The 17,026-nt window shown below is 48.4% G+C and overlaps 1 protein-coding gene across 1 annotated transcript in view; it reads left to right on the forward strand.

The window, feature by feature from the left end:
* The window catches only part of scrib (scribble planar cell polarity protein), a 185,157-nt gene that overhangs the window by 67,699 nt on the left and 100,432 nt on the right, over positions 1 to 17,026 (forward strand). The window contains exons 14-16 of the mRNA XM_060825755.1: positions 3,989 to 4,183; positions 4,851 to 5,162; positions 8,717 to 8,779. Coding sequence (XP_060681738.1) covers positions 3,989 to 4,183; positions 4,851 to 5,162; positions 8,717 to 8,779 — 570 coding nt within the window. The remainder of the gene's footprint in view (positions 1 to 3,988; positions 4,184 to 4,850; positions 5,163 to 8,716; positions 8,780 to 17,026) is intronic.

A 17,026-nucleotide genomic window follows, 5' to 3' on the forward strand; every position in this document is an offset into this window, starting at 1 on the left:
AAGGCTGGAATGAGGTCAGGAGCTGAGTGACCCTGGGGGAACCCAAACTGGGCATCGCTGAGCAGGTGCTGCTTGGTAGCCCTGTTACTGACACCGTCCATCACTTTACTGAGGATCGAGAGGAGACTGATGGGGCAGGAAGTGGCTGAGTTGGATTTGCCCTGGTTTTAATGTCCAGGACATACCTGGGCAATTTTCCACATTGCCAGGTAGATGCCAGTGTTGTAATTATAATGGAACAGTTTAGTGAGGGGTGAGGGAAGTTCTGAAGCACAAGTCACAGAATCATAGAGTCAAACAGCATGGAAACAGACCCTTGCTCCAACCAGTCCAGTACATCATGTTCCCGAATTAAACTCATCCCAGCTGCCTGCTCCTGGCCCATATCCCTCCAAGCCTTTCCTATTCTTCTACTTATCCAAATATCTTTTAAACATTGCAAGTGTACCCACATCTCCCCATTTCCCTGGCAGTTCATTCCACACACAAACAGCTCTCTCTGTCATGATTTGGAGGTGCAGGTGTTGGACTGGGGTGGTCAAAGTTAAAAAATCTCACAACACCCGGTTATAGTCCAACAGGTTACGTGGAAGCACACTAGCTTTCGGAGCGACGCTCCTTCATTACGTGGTAGTGGCGACTCCACTATCACCTGATGAAGGAGCATCCCTCCCAAAGCTAGTGTGCTTCCACGTAACCTGTTGGACTATAACCGGGTGTTGTGAGATTTTTTAACTCTCTCTGTGTAAGCAAGAAAGTTGGCCCTCATGTCCTTTTAAAATCTTTCTCCTCTCACCTTAAAAAAAAAATGCTCCTTGTTTCCCTGGGGAAAAAAACCCTTGTCATCTACAATATCTATGTTCCTCATGACTTTATATACCTTTAACCTCCTACACTCCAGTGACACAGTTCCCAGCTTTTCCAGTCTATTTTTATATCTCAAACTCTGCATTCCTGGCATGATTCTGGGGATCTTTTATGAGTCCTCTCCAGTTTAATAATACCCTTCCTATAACAGAGAGGTCAGTATTACACAACAGTACTCCAGCAGAGGTCTCTTCAATATCCTGTACAATCTGAACGTGATGTCCCACCTCCTGTACTCAATGGTCTGAGCAATGACGGCCAGCGTGCTAAATACCTTCTGAAGCCCCCTGTCTACCTGTGCCTGAACCCTGAGTGCTGTTGCTGGAATGTTATTGGGGCCCATAGTCTTTGCATATCGAGTGCCTCCAACCACCTGTTGCTGTCTTGGTGTGACTGTGCTGGGGGATGGGTGTGCTCATAATCAAGCCCCAAGACCCCCCTAGCTGGACTGAAGTATAAGTCTTGTATTTAATCACGGAATTCCTTAGTTTGTTTTTTCTTTGTAGTTATCCGGACTGAAATAGACTTTGGGATTTTCTTCAGCAAACTCAAAAATAAATAATTTATTGAGGCTAATTTTTTGAGCAAAAAGCAAAACTGGTTATTAGCAAAGATACCGTTCAGAGTTCAATATATTCTTTTACTCTCGAGCATTCACACAAGTGAACACAGCCCTGCAGGTTAGGCACAGGGAGAAAAAATAGGGGGGACATCCCTTGTGGATCCAAACTTAGAGGAAAACCGGCTTGAGTTCTTGTTGCCTGGATATCCTGCTGGCAAGGTGCAGTTGGTTACACAGCAATGTTAACCTCCCATTCAGGTGGGAAGTCCGTTTCACACGTGGTCATTGGATTGAATTAACAGCTCAGCTTTCAGAGTTAAGGCAATCAAAGATACTGATATCTGAAACTGCTCTGATTCCCAAAAAATACTTGCCTGAAATAACTGCAGCTGACTTTAGAGTCCTAGAGATGTACAGTACAGAAACGCACCCTTCGGTCCAACCCATCCATGCCGACCAGATATCCCAACCCAATCTAGTCCCACCTGGCAGCACCTGACCCATATCCCTCCAAACCCTTCCCATTCATATACCCATCCAAATGCCTCTTAAATGTTGCAGTTGTACCAACATCCTCCACATCCTCTAGCAGCTCATTCCATATACGTACCACCTTCTGTGTGAAAAAGTTACCCCTTAGGTCTCTTTTATATCTTTCCCCTCTCACACTAAACCTATGCCCTCTAGTTCTGGACTCCCTGACCCCAGGGAAAAGACTTTGTCTATTTATCCTAGTCATGTCCCTCGTAATTTTGTAAACCTCTATAAGGTCACCCCTCAGCCTCCGACGCTCCAGGGAGAACAGCCCCAACCTGTTCAGCCTCTCCCTGTAGCTCAGATCCTCCAACCCTGGCAACATCCTTGTAAATCTTTTCTGAATACTTTCAAGTTTCACAACATTTTTCTGATAGGAAGAAGACCAGAATTGCACGCAATATTCCAACAGTGGCCTAACCAATGTCCTGTACAGCTGCAACATGACCTCCCAACTCCTGTACTCAATACTCTGACCAATAAAGGAAAGCATACCAAACACCCTCTTCACTATCCTATCTACCTGCAACTCCACTTTCAAGGAGCTATGAATCTGCACTCCAAGGTCTCTTTGTTCAGCAACACTCCCTAGGACCTTGCCATTAAGTGTATAAATCCTGTTAAGATTTGCTTTCCCAAAATGCAGCACCTCACATTTATCTGAATTAACCTCCATCTGCCACTCCTCAGCCCATTGGCCCATCTGGTCCAGATCCTGTTGTAATCTGAGGTAACCCTCTTCGCTGTCCACTACACCTCCAATTTTGATGTCATTTGCAAACTTACTAACTGTACCTCTTATGCTCGCATCCAAATCATTTATGTAAATGACAAAAAGTAAAGGGCCCAGCATCGATCCTTGTGGCACTCCACTGGTCACAGGCCTCCAGTCTGAAAAATAACCCCCCACCACCACCCTCTGTCTTCTACGTTTGAGCCAGTTCTATATCCAAATGGCTAGTTCTCCCTGTATTCCATGAGATCTAACCTTGCTAACCAGTCTCCCATGGGGAACCTTGTTGAACGCCTTACTGAAGTCCATATAGATCACATCTACTGCTCTGCCCTCATCAATCATCTTTGTTACTTCCTCAAAAAACACAATCAAGTTTGTGAGACATGATTTCCCACACACAAAGCCATGTTGACTATCCCTAATCAGTCCTTGCCTTTCCAAATACATGTACATCCTACCCCTCAGGATTCCCTCCAACAACTTGCCCACCACTGACATAAGGCTCACCGGTCTATAGTTCCCTGGTTTGTCTCTACCGCCCTTCTTAAACAGTGGCACCACGTTTGCCAACCTCCAGTCTTCCAGCACCTCACCTGTGACTATCGATGATACAAATATCTCCGCAAGAGGCCCAGCAATCACTTCTCTCGCTTTCCACAGAGTTCTCGGGTACACCTGATCAGGTCCTGGGGATTTATCCACCTTTAACTGTTTCAAGACATCTAGCACTTCCTCCTCTGTAATCTGGACATTTTGCAAGATGTCACCATCTATTTCCCTACAGTCTATATCTTTCATTTCTATTTCCACAGTAAATATTGATGCAAAATATTCATTTAGTATCTCCCCCTCTTTAAGGATTATATTTATCTGAGAGAGTCAGGTGTTTTCCCTCCTGCCAATTGCTTCCAGGTCCATGGCAAAAAGAAACCAACAATCCAGGTGATGTTGCTAGGCTACGGCACTCCTCCCATTTCTCTTCAGTTTTGTTTTGTCAAGTAACTATGGCCACCTGGGCTCCCCCCATTGGGGAAGATGGGCATCCTTAGCAAGTCAGCACACCCTGCTGGTTGCTGAGAAGGAGGGGTACATGCTGCCTCTGGGTGGAGAGGTGTAGGGTCTGCAGGTTAGGGTTAGATGGAGAGGTGGAGGGTCTGCAGGTTAGGGTTAGATGGAGAGGTGTAGGGTCTGCAGGTTAGGGTGAGCTGGGATGGTAGTATTGGGAACAGTTATGAGTTTGAGAGATTGAGATGTAATGATATTGAGTGTGTGACTTTCATTGTGAACAGGAGAAGAGGCTGAGTACGACATCAAACCAGAGCCAGGAGTCACATCTGTCCAATGGTGCAATCCCCCTGGAACAGGAAGAAGCTGAATTGATGGATGGACCAGCAGAGGAAGAAATGGCAGTGGAGCAGAGCAGTGAGATGATGGAGGAGAATGAGGAGCAAGAGGAAGAAGAGGATGAAGATGGATACTTTGAGGTAAAAAGTTCATAACAAAATCCATTGACAATATTTGTATGTGGACTTACTTTGGCAATGTGCCAATAAAAGGAAACATGAGACTGCCACCCTGTCGGAGGGTCAGTGCTGAGGGAGTTCCGCACTGTCGGAGGGTCAGTGCTGAGGGAGTTCCGCACTGTCGGAGGGTCAGTGCTGAGGGAGTGCCGCACTGTCGGAGGGTCAGTGCTGAGGGAGTGCCGCACTGTCGGAGGGTCAGTGCTGAGGGAGTGCCGCACTGTCGGAGGGTCAGTGCTGAGGGAGTGCCGCACTGTCGGAGGGTCAGTGCTGAGGGAGTGCCGCACTGTCGGAGGGTCAGTGCTGAGGGAGAGGGCGCTGTCGGAGGGTCAGCGCTGAGGGAGAGGGCGCTGTCGGAGGGTCAGCGCTGAGGGAGTGGGCGCTGTCGGAGGGTCAGCGCTGAGGGAGAGGGCACTCTCGGAGGGTGAGCGCTGAGGGAGTGCCGCACTGTCAGAGGGTCAGCGCTGAGGGAGTGCCGCACTGTCAGAGGGTCAGCGCTGAGGGGGTGCTGCTACAGTGACATTACCATGATGTCACCACTACCACAGGCCAGAAAAGTGAGTAATTGCACATTGCTATCATTTGCGTGATTGCTTGCTGACTTGGTGACAGCTTTGTGTCTGGTTTGTAGCCTATGGTGCGTTTCACCGAAGACACTGTGATTCGGGAAGAGGAGGAGGAAGGAACTGGTGAAGGCGATTACATTCCTGAGAAGCAAAGACTGATTCGCAAAGACACCCCTCACTACAAGAAGCAGTTTAAGATTAATAAGCTACCTAAACCTGAGACAGTGCTGGCCATGCTGCAGGGCCTGCCCAGCACTGATCTCCCAGATGAAGGTGACCAACTCACTAAGTCCAGCCCGTACATGGATGGGGACATGGGCCCACTGGAGGATTGCCTGGAGTTTAGAGATGAAAGGCTTTCCCAGCCTCCTATTAAGGTAGGATGACAGCACTGGCCACCATCACTGACACTGGGATCAAGTAGGCACTGATCGGGCCTAGCTGGTGCACGCAGGCTCTGCTGTACTCTGGCAGCCCCGAAGGAGGGACCAAACCTTTTCAAATACCATTCCGTACAGCTGCAGCTCACACCTTGCCTCAGCTGGTGTCCCAGTGCCTAGCTGAGACTGACCAGAACTTAGGAATTGTCCACAGCCCATTCTCTGCTCTCTTGGGTTAATGACATGTTGATGTTGTACAGGCCTGTGGTGACTCAGTTGGGTTTGGGTGTCCCAGAGAGGTGGTCTAATTTCAGTTGTTCTTATTCCGAGTGTCCTGGAGCAGTTTGGTTATTTTTCTGAGCTGTGCACTGGGCATCGAGAATAAGATGGAGCAAGAGTTAATCTGTGATCAGGAATTGCATCATGTAACCCCCTAATTCAAACCAGAGAACAAGGTGCATTGCCTCCTCACAGCAGGGGAGGGTCGGTGAGCTGCAATCTCAGACAGTTGTCATCATTGTCACTGCTTTGGTTCCACTGTTGGGCACGGGACGTAGAGTGGGTTGGTTAGAATTCAACACCAGGCTGGGAATCTGACCTGAGCTGCCTAACCATCAGCCCCCCCCCAACCCCACCCCCACCCAATCGATGTCCTATTCCAGCACTACTGTCACACACACATTACTTTCCCCCCCCCCACACTCACTCGCCCGCCCCCCTCACACTCACTTGCCCCCCCACATTCACTCGCCCGCCCCCCTCACACTCACTTGCTCCCCCCACACTCACTCGCCGCCCCCCCCCCCCCACACTCACTCACCCGCCCCCCACACTCACTCACCCGCCCCCTCACACTCACTTGCCCCCCCCCATTCACTCGCCCGCCCCCCTCACACTCACTCGCCCCCCCTCACACTCACTCGCCGCCCCCCCTCACACTCACTCGCCACCCCCCTCACACTCACTTGCCCCCTCCTCCGTGATGTTGCTCCCCCTCCTCACATTGCTCACACTCCCCCTGTGAATCGGTCTGTCTCTGTATTCCTTGTCCATCCTCTCTCTCTCTCGGGTTTTCCTACGGTAACTGACTGGCCCCTGTTGTCACTTGGCTTCAGCTTCTCCACTGCCATGACCTGGGCCTGAATGGGCCTTTTCCCCCCAGGCCGGGCTAGGGGCTGTGGGAATGTAGTCTTTGAGACAGTAGGACACAAGGGCACAAGTAAGGTCAAAAGTGAGCTCTGAGTACATTGTCCAAAGGGGTCATGGGAGCAGGTTCCAATGACTTTCAAAAGGGAATTGGGGAGATTGTTGAAGAGGGAAATGTTTGCCGAGATCTGTGTATTGAGAGAGCGTGAGCTGGGGACTGAGTCTAATTGGGTAGCTAGTTCCACTGTCAAGTATGTATTGCTGGAAAAGCACAGAGGTCAGACAGCATGTGGGGAAGAGGAGATGCTGATGAAGGGCTTATGCCCGAAACGCCGATTCTCCTGCTCCCCGGATGCTGCCTGACCTGCTGTGCTTTTCCAGCACCACACACTCGACTCTGATCTCCAGCATCTGCAGACCTCCCTTTCTCCAAACCAGTCCCACTGGCCTGCTGTACTGAATGTTGCCACTAATGAGTACAGGCATTAGCTGAATCCAGGAGTGGTGTATTTCCCCACAAGTGTGCCCTGCTATCGTTATCGAATCCTTTACATAATCCTGCACTTAGCCATGAGTGCTTCGATTGAAATAAGGCTGTTCGTGTGGTACTGTTGGCTCAGTTGTCACATTGGTATTTGCTTTCAAGAAAGGTGACTGTACTCCTGAAGGATGTGTCTGTGTTTAACCTGCTGAATTGGGAAGTTTCTTTGTACTGTAATCTGGAGAACATGGAGTACTGGGAAAAGCCCCCAGTCAGTGCCCCCCTCCCTCCCCGCTATATTGGGAAAGCTGGTCACCTCTCTCACTTGCAGCTGGATCCCACACTGATCTGTTCTTTCACATTTTCTGCTTCTCTCCTTTAAAATCAGATGACAATGTTCAAACTGAAGGTTTGGTGTTTGCTGTTTGACCTGTTCTCTGGGCTCTCAAATTCTTCAAGTTGAGAAATAATGGAACCCCTAATGTTTCTGTTTCTCTTCAGCCCCCTGTCATCCTTTGGTCATGTCTCTGTCAGCCCCTCTCACTGCTGAGTGACACCCTGCTGCTGAACTCTGCTTTTGTCTGTCAGTGCTGGCTGCTTCTGTCTCTCCCCACTGTGTCCAGGAGGCAGTGCTGGGTCTGTGCAGGAGTGTGAACTCTCGGCTTCAGTGTGCTATGTGGTATGGCAGGGTGGTTCTCGGGGATGTGGAGGCAAGTGCCAATATGGAGGGGCTGAGTGTGGGCAGTGGGAGGCATGGAGACAGAGCAGGGCTAAGGCCTTCAGTGAACAGGGGAGGGGCAGTGTGCATAGGCAGTGGTGAGGGATTGGTTTGTGTGGTCACTGAGCACTCAGCTGTGTCGAGTTTCACAAGGTTAGGGCTAGGAGGGTGTGGTCTCTGAAGGAGGGCAGAGGGGGGTACTGTGAGGGGAGGAGAGCATGTGGACATGTTGGTCCTCAGCAGTTGTGAGCCATGGGGAAATCCATCTGTTACTGAGCAGCTGGTGTGTCATGATAGAGATCCGTTATGATTGTCAGGCCCCGTGTCTCCGTTGGTGAATGTTACTTCAGGCAGAGCCAAGTCATCCCTCCAGTTGACCCCACCCGTGTATTCCCGTCCAGCTGGGGTTTGTACAGGAGTGGGCAGGCTCCGTTCGAGTGTGGCTGCAGCTGAGCCTGGCCTTACCAGAGCAATAACATTCACATTGTTCAACGTAGAATCGATGGGAATCACCAACTTTCAGATCTGAGATTCTGATCATCCAGTGAAGGAGGTGGGGGAAGCTGTCCATTATACCCCAGGCCTGTAGTTACACTGAACTCGATTGCAGGTTAAAGGCCGCTGGTTTGGCTAAATGATCCTAGTGAAGGGTTATCTGTCGATTTGGAATTGATGAGAATTCCAAGCTGAGTGTAAAGTTAATCTTTATAAAGCCTCTTTGTGTCCAGTGGCCATTATTGTGTCCTGACTTGACCAGAATGCCTAGCACTTGGTGAACAGGAGCTGGGTAATTGGACTTCACCCAGTTCACTGTGACTTCATTCTGTAGAAAGGTCACTGGACCCGAAACGTTAACTTTTTTTTTCCTCCACAGATGCTGCCAGACCTGCTGAGTTTTTCCAGTAATTTCAGTTTTTGTTTCTCTGTGTCTTTTGTTTGGGGTCTGACTCATGGCCCTCTGCCAAAGGTCAATTCCTCATCTTTGCACTTCCTGCCTCAAATTATCTTCAAACTTGGGCTAAGAATTTGCGAGCCCAGGGTTGTGTTGAGTCTGTTGTCCTGTCTGTATCTGTACCTGTACCTGTACTTGGCTTGTGTCTCTCTGCCTGGTGCGATCCTCGACGCTGCATCGAGGGGCTGTGTTTTGACTGGGTTGATGCTGTGCTCCACTAATCCGCATGCCTCTGCTGATTCCTATCCTAACAGGGGGTCTCCTTTGATCAAGTCAATAATCTGCTGATCGAGCCTGCTCGAATTGAGGAGGAAGAGGTCTGTACTGTTCCCTTTCTATATCAGCTCTACACATGCATGCCCAGTCTGTAATGTGATGGGGTTTACTCCTTAAAGGCTTGGGGAGAGTGAAGTCCCCTGCTGTAAGGAGACTGCATGCAGCGTGACATGTGACTGTAGTGGAAGGTCTATGCTGGTAGAGATCATGTTTTTATTGAGGTGGTAAGTACTGAAGGAGAGTGCATTGTAACAAGCTGGACCTATACATCTCATCAACAGATGCTGTCACGCTCCCCGTTCTAAATGCTCTGATCTTGTTCAATTCCATTCTTCCTCTTGTTCCTCTTCCCAGTCCCCCACCGAACTCAGCAGCAACACAGTCTCTGGTACTGCGCTGTCACAGTCTCTGGTACTGCGCTGTCACAGTCTCTGGTACTGCGCTGTCACAGTCTCTGGTACTGCGCTGTCACAGTCTCTGGTACTGCGCTGTCACAGTCTCTGGTACTGCGCTGTCACAGTCTCTGGTACTGCGCTGTCACAGTCTCTGGTACTGCGCTGTCTTCATCAGCATTGAATCCTGACTGTGATTTGTCAGAACAGGATTTCACCTCAGCTGTGAAATGAGTTCATGTTCTATCAGCTGTTGACTTGAATAATCTTAAATGTTTTGTTCAGGAGGTTTTCGTGGGTGCTGAAGGGTTGGGGAGAAGGTTGTTACTTGTAATTTGGGAGGGAAAGTTATTTCAGTCAATCATAGCTCAACATCACGAGGACATTCTTCCATTTCCTGATGAAGGGCTTATGCCCGAAACATTGGCTCCCCTGCTCCTCAGATGCTGCCTGACCTGTGCTATTCCAGTGCCACACTGTTTGACTCTGATCTCCAGCATCTGCCATCCTCACTTTCCCCTATTCTTCCATTACAGTCCAACATCCCAAGCACTTTGTCTCCTTACTCAATGCAAGTTGGTCAACTGTGCCTTAATTCAGGAATGACGTTCCCTCCACTCGGAGGTCAGGAATGGGATGTTCATTGAAGCTGATGTAATGTTCAGCACCAGCTATGACTCTGAGACTGGAGTAGTCCATGTTCAAATGCAGCAAGTCGGGGATGGAATCCAGGCTTTGGCTGACGTGTTACCTCAGTGCAGGGAAATACGCAGCTCCAGCAAGAAGCAGCGAAACATTGCCTCTCAATGTTCTAGAGTGTGACTATCACTGAAACGGACAGAAAGCAGAGGGTCAGGATAAATGGGTCCTCCTCTGGGTGGTGAGCTGTGTGGCGAGTGAGGTGCCACAGGGTTCAGCGCTCAGATCTCAACGACATCGATATAAATGATCTGCAAGCAGGGACAGGGTGTAACAGAGTGGGCCGAAGGGCCTGTTTCCGCACTGTAAGTAATCTAATCTAAGCTAGAACAACATTCATGGACAATATGAAAATCAATGGGAAAGTAGGTAGTGAACAGGAGGATACTGAAAGGCTAGGAGAATTGGCCAAAATCTGGCAGATGGAGTTTAAGTTGGAGAAATGCGAGGTTTTCCATTTGGCCAGAAAAATAAAAGGGCAATTTATTATTTCAATGAGAAGCAGATTCAAACTGTATCAATGCAGAGGGATCTGGGCCTCCTTGTGCATGAATCCCAGCAAGTGGGTATGTAGGGTGTAGCATGGGATAAGAAAGGCAAGTGGAATCTTGGCATTTATTGCAAAAAGGCTGGATTAGAAGTGTAAGGAAGTGTTTGGTTACAATGAGATACGGCTTAGGTGTGACCACACCTGGAATATTGTGTCCAGTTGTGGTGTCCTTACTTGAGGAAGGATGTGGTGGCACTGGAAGCTGTTCAGAGGAGGGTCGCCACATTGATTCCGGGGATGAAAGGGCTGGTGGACAAGGAGCAGCTGAACACCTCAGACTTATACTCACTGGAGTTCAGAAGACTGAGGAAGGATCTGACTGAAGTATTTAAAATGCTAAAGACGATTGATAAGATGGACTTGAAAAGTTGGTCCCCCCTTGTGGGACTGATTTGAACAAAAGGGCATAGATATGGAGTGAGAGGAAGCCAGTTCAACATAGTGATGAGAAACCCCTTCTGTCAGAGGGTGGGAATTTATGGAACTGACTGCCACAGTGTGCTGTGGGGATAGAATCAATCAACAGATTCAAGAAAGAAATCACGTTTCTGGCGAAACGTGGGATAAAGGACGAGGGGGTGCAGGCAGGCGAGTGGAGTGGAGACTAGAATAAGACCCGGCACAGTATGTTCAATGGGCAGGCAGGTTCCAAGGGCCTACTCCTGCTCCTAATTCCTATGTTTCTATGACCTTTCCAATAGCAGCATCCTGGGAGTCACCCTTGATCAGAAACTTCACCTGGAATAGTCATATGAATAGTGCGGCTACAACAACAGGTCAGTGACCAGGGCTTCACCACCTGTCCACCATCCACAAGGCTTAGGTCAGGAGTGTGATCAAACACTCCCCACAGCTCCAACAACACTCAAAGCTTGACACCATCCTGTCATTATGCCAAACTTCCCCAAGCTGGTGCAGACACAGTGAACTGAATACTGTAACAACTATCACCCTGTGGTCATCCAGGTGAAAGCAGCCACTTGATTGTCTCTTCTCGCACCATCTCCAACAGTGACTCCCTTCCCCGCTGGCTCTGTGGCAGGAGACAGTACCATCTCCAACAGTGACTCCTCTCAGCACTGGCTCTGTGGCAGGAGACAGTGCCATCTCTAACAGTGACTCCCCTCAGCACTGACTCTGTGGCAGGAGACAGTACCATCTCCAACAGTGACTCCTCTCAGCACTGGCTCTGTGGCAGGAGACAGTGCCATCTCTAACAGTGACTCCCTTCCCCGCTGGCTCTGTGGCAGGAGACAGTGCCATCTCCAAGATATGCTGCAGTGTCTCCCCAAGCTTCCTTCGACAGTACCCTCCGATTCTGTAACTTTTCCTGCCAGCCAGGACAAGGGCGGCTGATACATGGGAACGTCACCACCTGCAGAGTGTCCTCCAAATCTCACACCATCCTGCATTTTCTTCATCTGTGTTGGATTAGCATTAAAAAAAAGGTCTTTCTACCCCTCTCTGCTTCTCATGGTAAATCAAAAACTTGTATTTAATTAATTCCTTTTGTGAACACAGGATGGCTCCATAATTTACAGGCTGTTAACTGTTATAAGCTAGTCCCTGTTGGATCTGGGATACAGATTCTGTCTGAAGTAATGTCCACTGACCACAGCGCTCAGTTTAAGAGTGGTGTAAGTTTGCTGTAATCCTGGTGTACATCGAGAATATATTCACCTTTACATGTCAGTGTAAGAATGTTAGCCCTTTTGTTCCCAATGTATATGTGGGATATAATTCCCCTGGGACTGGACAGTTGGTTTGTGACATAGTGCTGTTAACAGCACTGACGGAGGTGACCATGAAGGACGGTTCTTCTCCACCTCTCCCCTCACCTGAGGCACAATGACCCTTGGGTTAAACATCACATTATCTCTCTCAAATGTGAAAGCTGCCCAATGCTCTGGTGGGACTGTAGCTCCCTTTGACTCGAATATATGTAAATACATTGCCCACTGTATATGAGGATATCTCTGCTATTAGCAATGTAAATGAGACCCCCACCCCACCCCAGTGATCTCGATGTCAGTGAGTCCCCGCCCTTTCTCCCTTGCCATTGCACAAGGAATGCACTCTCAGATACAGCACAGCACAGAAAAGGCCCTTCGGCCCATTGAGTGTGAGCCGGTCGAAAAGGATCACGATTATTTGAATCCATTTTGAATAGTCTTGTATGCCTTCCCATCATAAGTGCACTCGTGGATAGTACTTGAATTTTGAGGGTTTCTGCCTCTTTTCCCCCCTTACGGGCAGAAAATTCCAGACATTCCACTACAACCCTCTGTCTGAAAAAAAGTACCCTCACATCCCCTGTAAACACACTGCCCCCATCTTCAAATCTTTGACCCAGTTATTGATCAAGAGCAAAGTTTCTTGCTATCAACCCTTTCTGTGCCCAATTTTATCCATCTCAATCATGGTCCCTCTCAGTCTCCTCTGCTCCCAGCCTGAAACTGAATCTCTCCAGCCCAGGCCACATCCTGGTAAATCTCCTGAGCACCCTCTCCTGTGCACGCACATCCCTCCCATGATGTGGATTCCAGAACTGCCCATCGTACTCTCACTGTGGTCTAACCAATGTTTTAGACAGTTCCAGCATCACCTCCCTGCTCTTCAACTCTCTGCCTCAGATAATAAAGGCAACTATCCCATAGGCCTCCCTCTCTTTACCCACCTGCCCTGATACCTTAAGGGACCAGTGCACATACACACTGATCCTCAGGGATTCCCAGGGTCCTACTGTCCATCCTGTATTCTCTTGCACAAGTGCATCACCTCACTTTTATCCAGATTGAAGTCCATTTGCCACTGCTCAGCCTATCTTAATGTGGGATGAAGGTGTTGCTGACTAGGCTATTGGTTATTTGGGTTACCTGCATGGCTGTGGGTCTGGAGTCACATGTAGGCCCGAATGGGTAAGGATCCTTCCCTAAAGGACATTAGTGAACCAGATGGGTTTTTCCAGCCATCGACAGGGATTCACACTCATCATTCCAGATCTTTAAGGAAATGAATTGAAATTCCCCCACCTGCCTTGGTAGGATTGGAACCCAAGTCCCCAGAACATTCCCTGGGTCCCTGGATTAACATTCCAGATGATACCACGAGGCCATCATCATGCCGCAACCAATCCCCCATCCCACCATCACCCAAAAGAAGATTCACCAGACCCAAAACATAAACTGCTCTCTCTCACAGATGCTGCCAGACCTGCTGAGTTTTTCCAGCAATTTCTGATGTTTCTGATTTCTAGCATCTGCAATTCTACAGTTATTTTTGGAATACATTTCATCCCGGCCCTTAACATTTATCTGTATTTAAGATTGCTTAGACCACTCCTGTTTGTCTGTGCTAATTGTATTCAGTATATCACAGTCATAGAACATAGAACATAGAAAGATACAGCGCAGTACAGGCCCTTCGGCCCTCGATGTTGCGCCGACCGAATCCTACCTAACCTACACTAGCCCAATAACTTCCAAATGCCTATCCAATGCCCGCTTAAATGACCATAAAGAGGGAGAGTTCACCACTGCTACTGGCAGGGCATTCCATGAACTCACAACCCGCTGTGTAAAGAATCTACCCCTAACATCTGTCCTATACCTACCACCCCTTAATTTAAAGCTGTGTCCCCTAGTAACACCTGACTCCATTAGCGGTAAAAGGTTCTCAGTGTCGACCCGATCTAAACCCCTAATCATCTTATACACCTCTATCAAATCTCCCCTAAACCTCCTTTTCTCCAGTGAGAACAGGCCCAAGTGCCTCAGCCTTTCCTCATACGATCTTCCTACCATGCCAGGCAACATCCTGGTAAACCTCCTCTGCACTCGTTCCAATGCCTCCACATCCTTCCTATAGTATGGCGACCAAAACTGCACACAATACTCCAGATGAGGCCGCACCAGAGTCTTATACAGTTGCAACATGACCTCAGGACTCCGGAACTCAATTCCTCTACCAATAAAGCCCAGTACACCATATGCCTTCCTCACAGCACTATTTACCTGGGTGGCAACTTTCAGAGATCTGTGTACATGGACACCAAGATCCCTCTGCTCATCCACACTACCAAGTAGCCTACTATTAGCCCAGTAATCCATCTTCTTGTTACTCCTACCAAAGTGAATGACTTCACACTTAGCTACATTGAATTCCATTTGCCACATTTCTGCCCAGCTCTGCAACTTATCTATATCCCGCTGTAACCTACCACTTCCTTCCTCACTATCCACAACTCCACCGACTTTTGTGTCATCCGCAAACTTGCTTACCCAGCTTTCAAGCCCTTCCTCTAGATCATTTATAAAGATAACAAAAAGCAATGGTCCCAAAACAGATCCCTGTGGTACACCGCTAGTAACTGCACTCCAAGATGAACATAGTCCATCAACTACTACCCTCTGTCTCCTTCCAGCCAGCCAATTCCTAATCCAAACCTCTAATGTATCCTCAATGCCATACCTCCGTAGTTTTAGCATTAGCCTACCATGGGGAACCTTATCGAACGCCTTACTAAAATCCATATACACAACATCTACTGCTTTACCCTCGTCCACTTCCTTAGTCACCTTCTCAAAGAACTCAATAAGGTTTGTGAGGCACGACCTGCCCTTCACAAAACCATGCTGGCTATCCTTGATCACGTTATTCCTATCCAGATGTTCATAAATCTTATCCCTTACCATTCTCTCTAAGACTTTGCCCACCACTGAAGTCAGACTCACTGGCCTATAGTTACTAGGGCTATCCCTACTCCCTTTCTTGAACAAGGGGACCACATTCGCTATCCTCCAGTCCTCTGGTACTATTCCTGTTGACAATGACGACATAAAAATCCAGGCCAATGGCTCTGCTATCTCCTCCCTAGCTTCCCATAGGATCCTAGGGTAAATGCCATCAGGCCCAGGAGACTTATCTATTTTCATCCTCTCCAATATTCCCAGAACCTCTTCCCTGCATATTTCCAGGCCATCCATTCTAATCATTTGTGACTCCATATTCACATCAGCAACAGTGTCCTGTTCCTGAGTGTATACTGATGAAAAGTATTGATTTAGTGTCTCTCCAATCTCCTGCGCCTCCACACACAACTTCCCACTACTATCCTTGACTGGACCGATACCTACCCTAGTCATCCTTTTATTCCTGACATACCTATAGAAAGCCTTTCCTGGTTTCAGTGCCCACATTGGCCCTCTCGCCAGGACACACTGGGCCAGTGGATTCCTTTCCTGCACCCTCTGGTTCCCCCCACACACACATTGCCGTTGCGACTGGGGTTCTTCATGGAGCCTATTCTTCCCCTTGTTTTCTTTTTAACCTTGATGTACTTGTTAAATAACGTGATTCCCTTCATTTTGCCTGTCATTATTCTTTCATTCCTCTCCCTGCCTTTCTGTTCTCATAATTTCCCTTGTGAGTTTACCCTTGCGCACACGCTGTGTCCACCGTGACTGTTGCTGTGTTGAGTCCTCGGTAGCTGCCATCAGCCTCTCTTTTGCTCTTTACCCAATGCTGGGTATCCCACGATATGTTGGCCCCACCCTTTCTCTTTGTTGGAACATAGAACGTTACAGCGCAGTACAGGCACTTCAGCCCTCGATGTTGCGCCAGTCTGTGAAAATAATTTAAAGTCCATCTAGCCTACACCGTTCCATTATTATCCAGATGTATGTCCAATGTCCATTTAAATGCCCTGAATGCAGCGAGTCTACAACTGTTGCAGGCAGGCCGTTCCATGCCCCACTACTCTCCAAGTAAAGAAGCTACCCCTGATATCCGTCCTAAATCTATCACTCTTCAATTTAAGCCTATGTCCCCTCGTGCTAGCCATCACCTTCTGAGGGAAAAGGCTCTCGCTGTCCACCCTATCTAACCCTCTGATTATCTTATACATCTCAATTTAAGTCACCTCTCAACCTGATTCTCTCCAACAAAGACAGCCTCCGTTCCCTCAGCCTTTCCTCGTAAGACCTTCCTTCCATACCAGGCAACATCTTGGTAAATCTCCTCTGAACCCTTTCCAAAGCTCCCATATCCTTCCTATAATGCGGTGAACAGAACTGTACACAATACTCCAGGTGCAGCCTTACCAGAGTCTTGTACAGCTGAACCATGACCTCGTGGCTCCGAAACTCAATCCCCCTACCAATAAACGCAACACACCATACGCCTTCTTAACAACCCTATCACCTGGGTGGCAACTTCCAGGGATTTATGTACCTGGTCTCTGAGATCTCACTGTTCATCTATACTACCAAGAATTTTACCATTAGCCCAGTACCCTGCATTCCTGTTACTACTTGCAAAGTGAAGTACATCACACTTTTCCACATTAAACTCCATTTGCCACTTCTCAGCCCAGCTCTGCAGCTTATCTCTGTCCCCCTGTAAACCACAACATCCGTCAGCACTGTCCACAACTCTGCCTATCTTAATGTCATCCACAAATTTACTAACCCACCCTTCTACTCCCACATCCAGATCATTTATAAAAATGACAAACAGCAGTGACCCCAATACCGATCCTTGAAGCCCACCACTGATAACTGAGATCCAGGATGAACATTTCCCATCAACCACCATCCTTGGTCTTCTTTCAGCTAGCCAATTTCTGATCCAAACCGCTAAATCACCCT

This window comes from Hemiscyllium ocellatum, chromosome 5, assembly GCF_020745735.1.
Source record: "Hemiscyllium ocellatum isolate sHemOce1 chromosome 5, sHemOce1.pat.X.cur, whole genome shotgun sequence".
Classification (NCBI taxonomy): Eukaryota; Metazoa; Chordata; class Chondrichthyes; order Orectolobiformes; family Hemiscylliidae; genus Hemiscyllium; species Hemiscyllium ocellatum.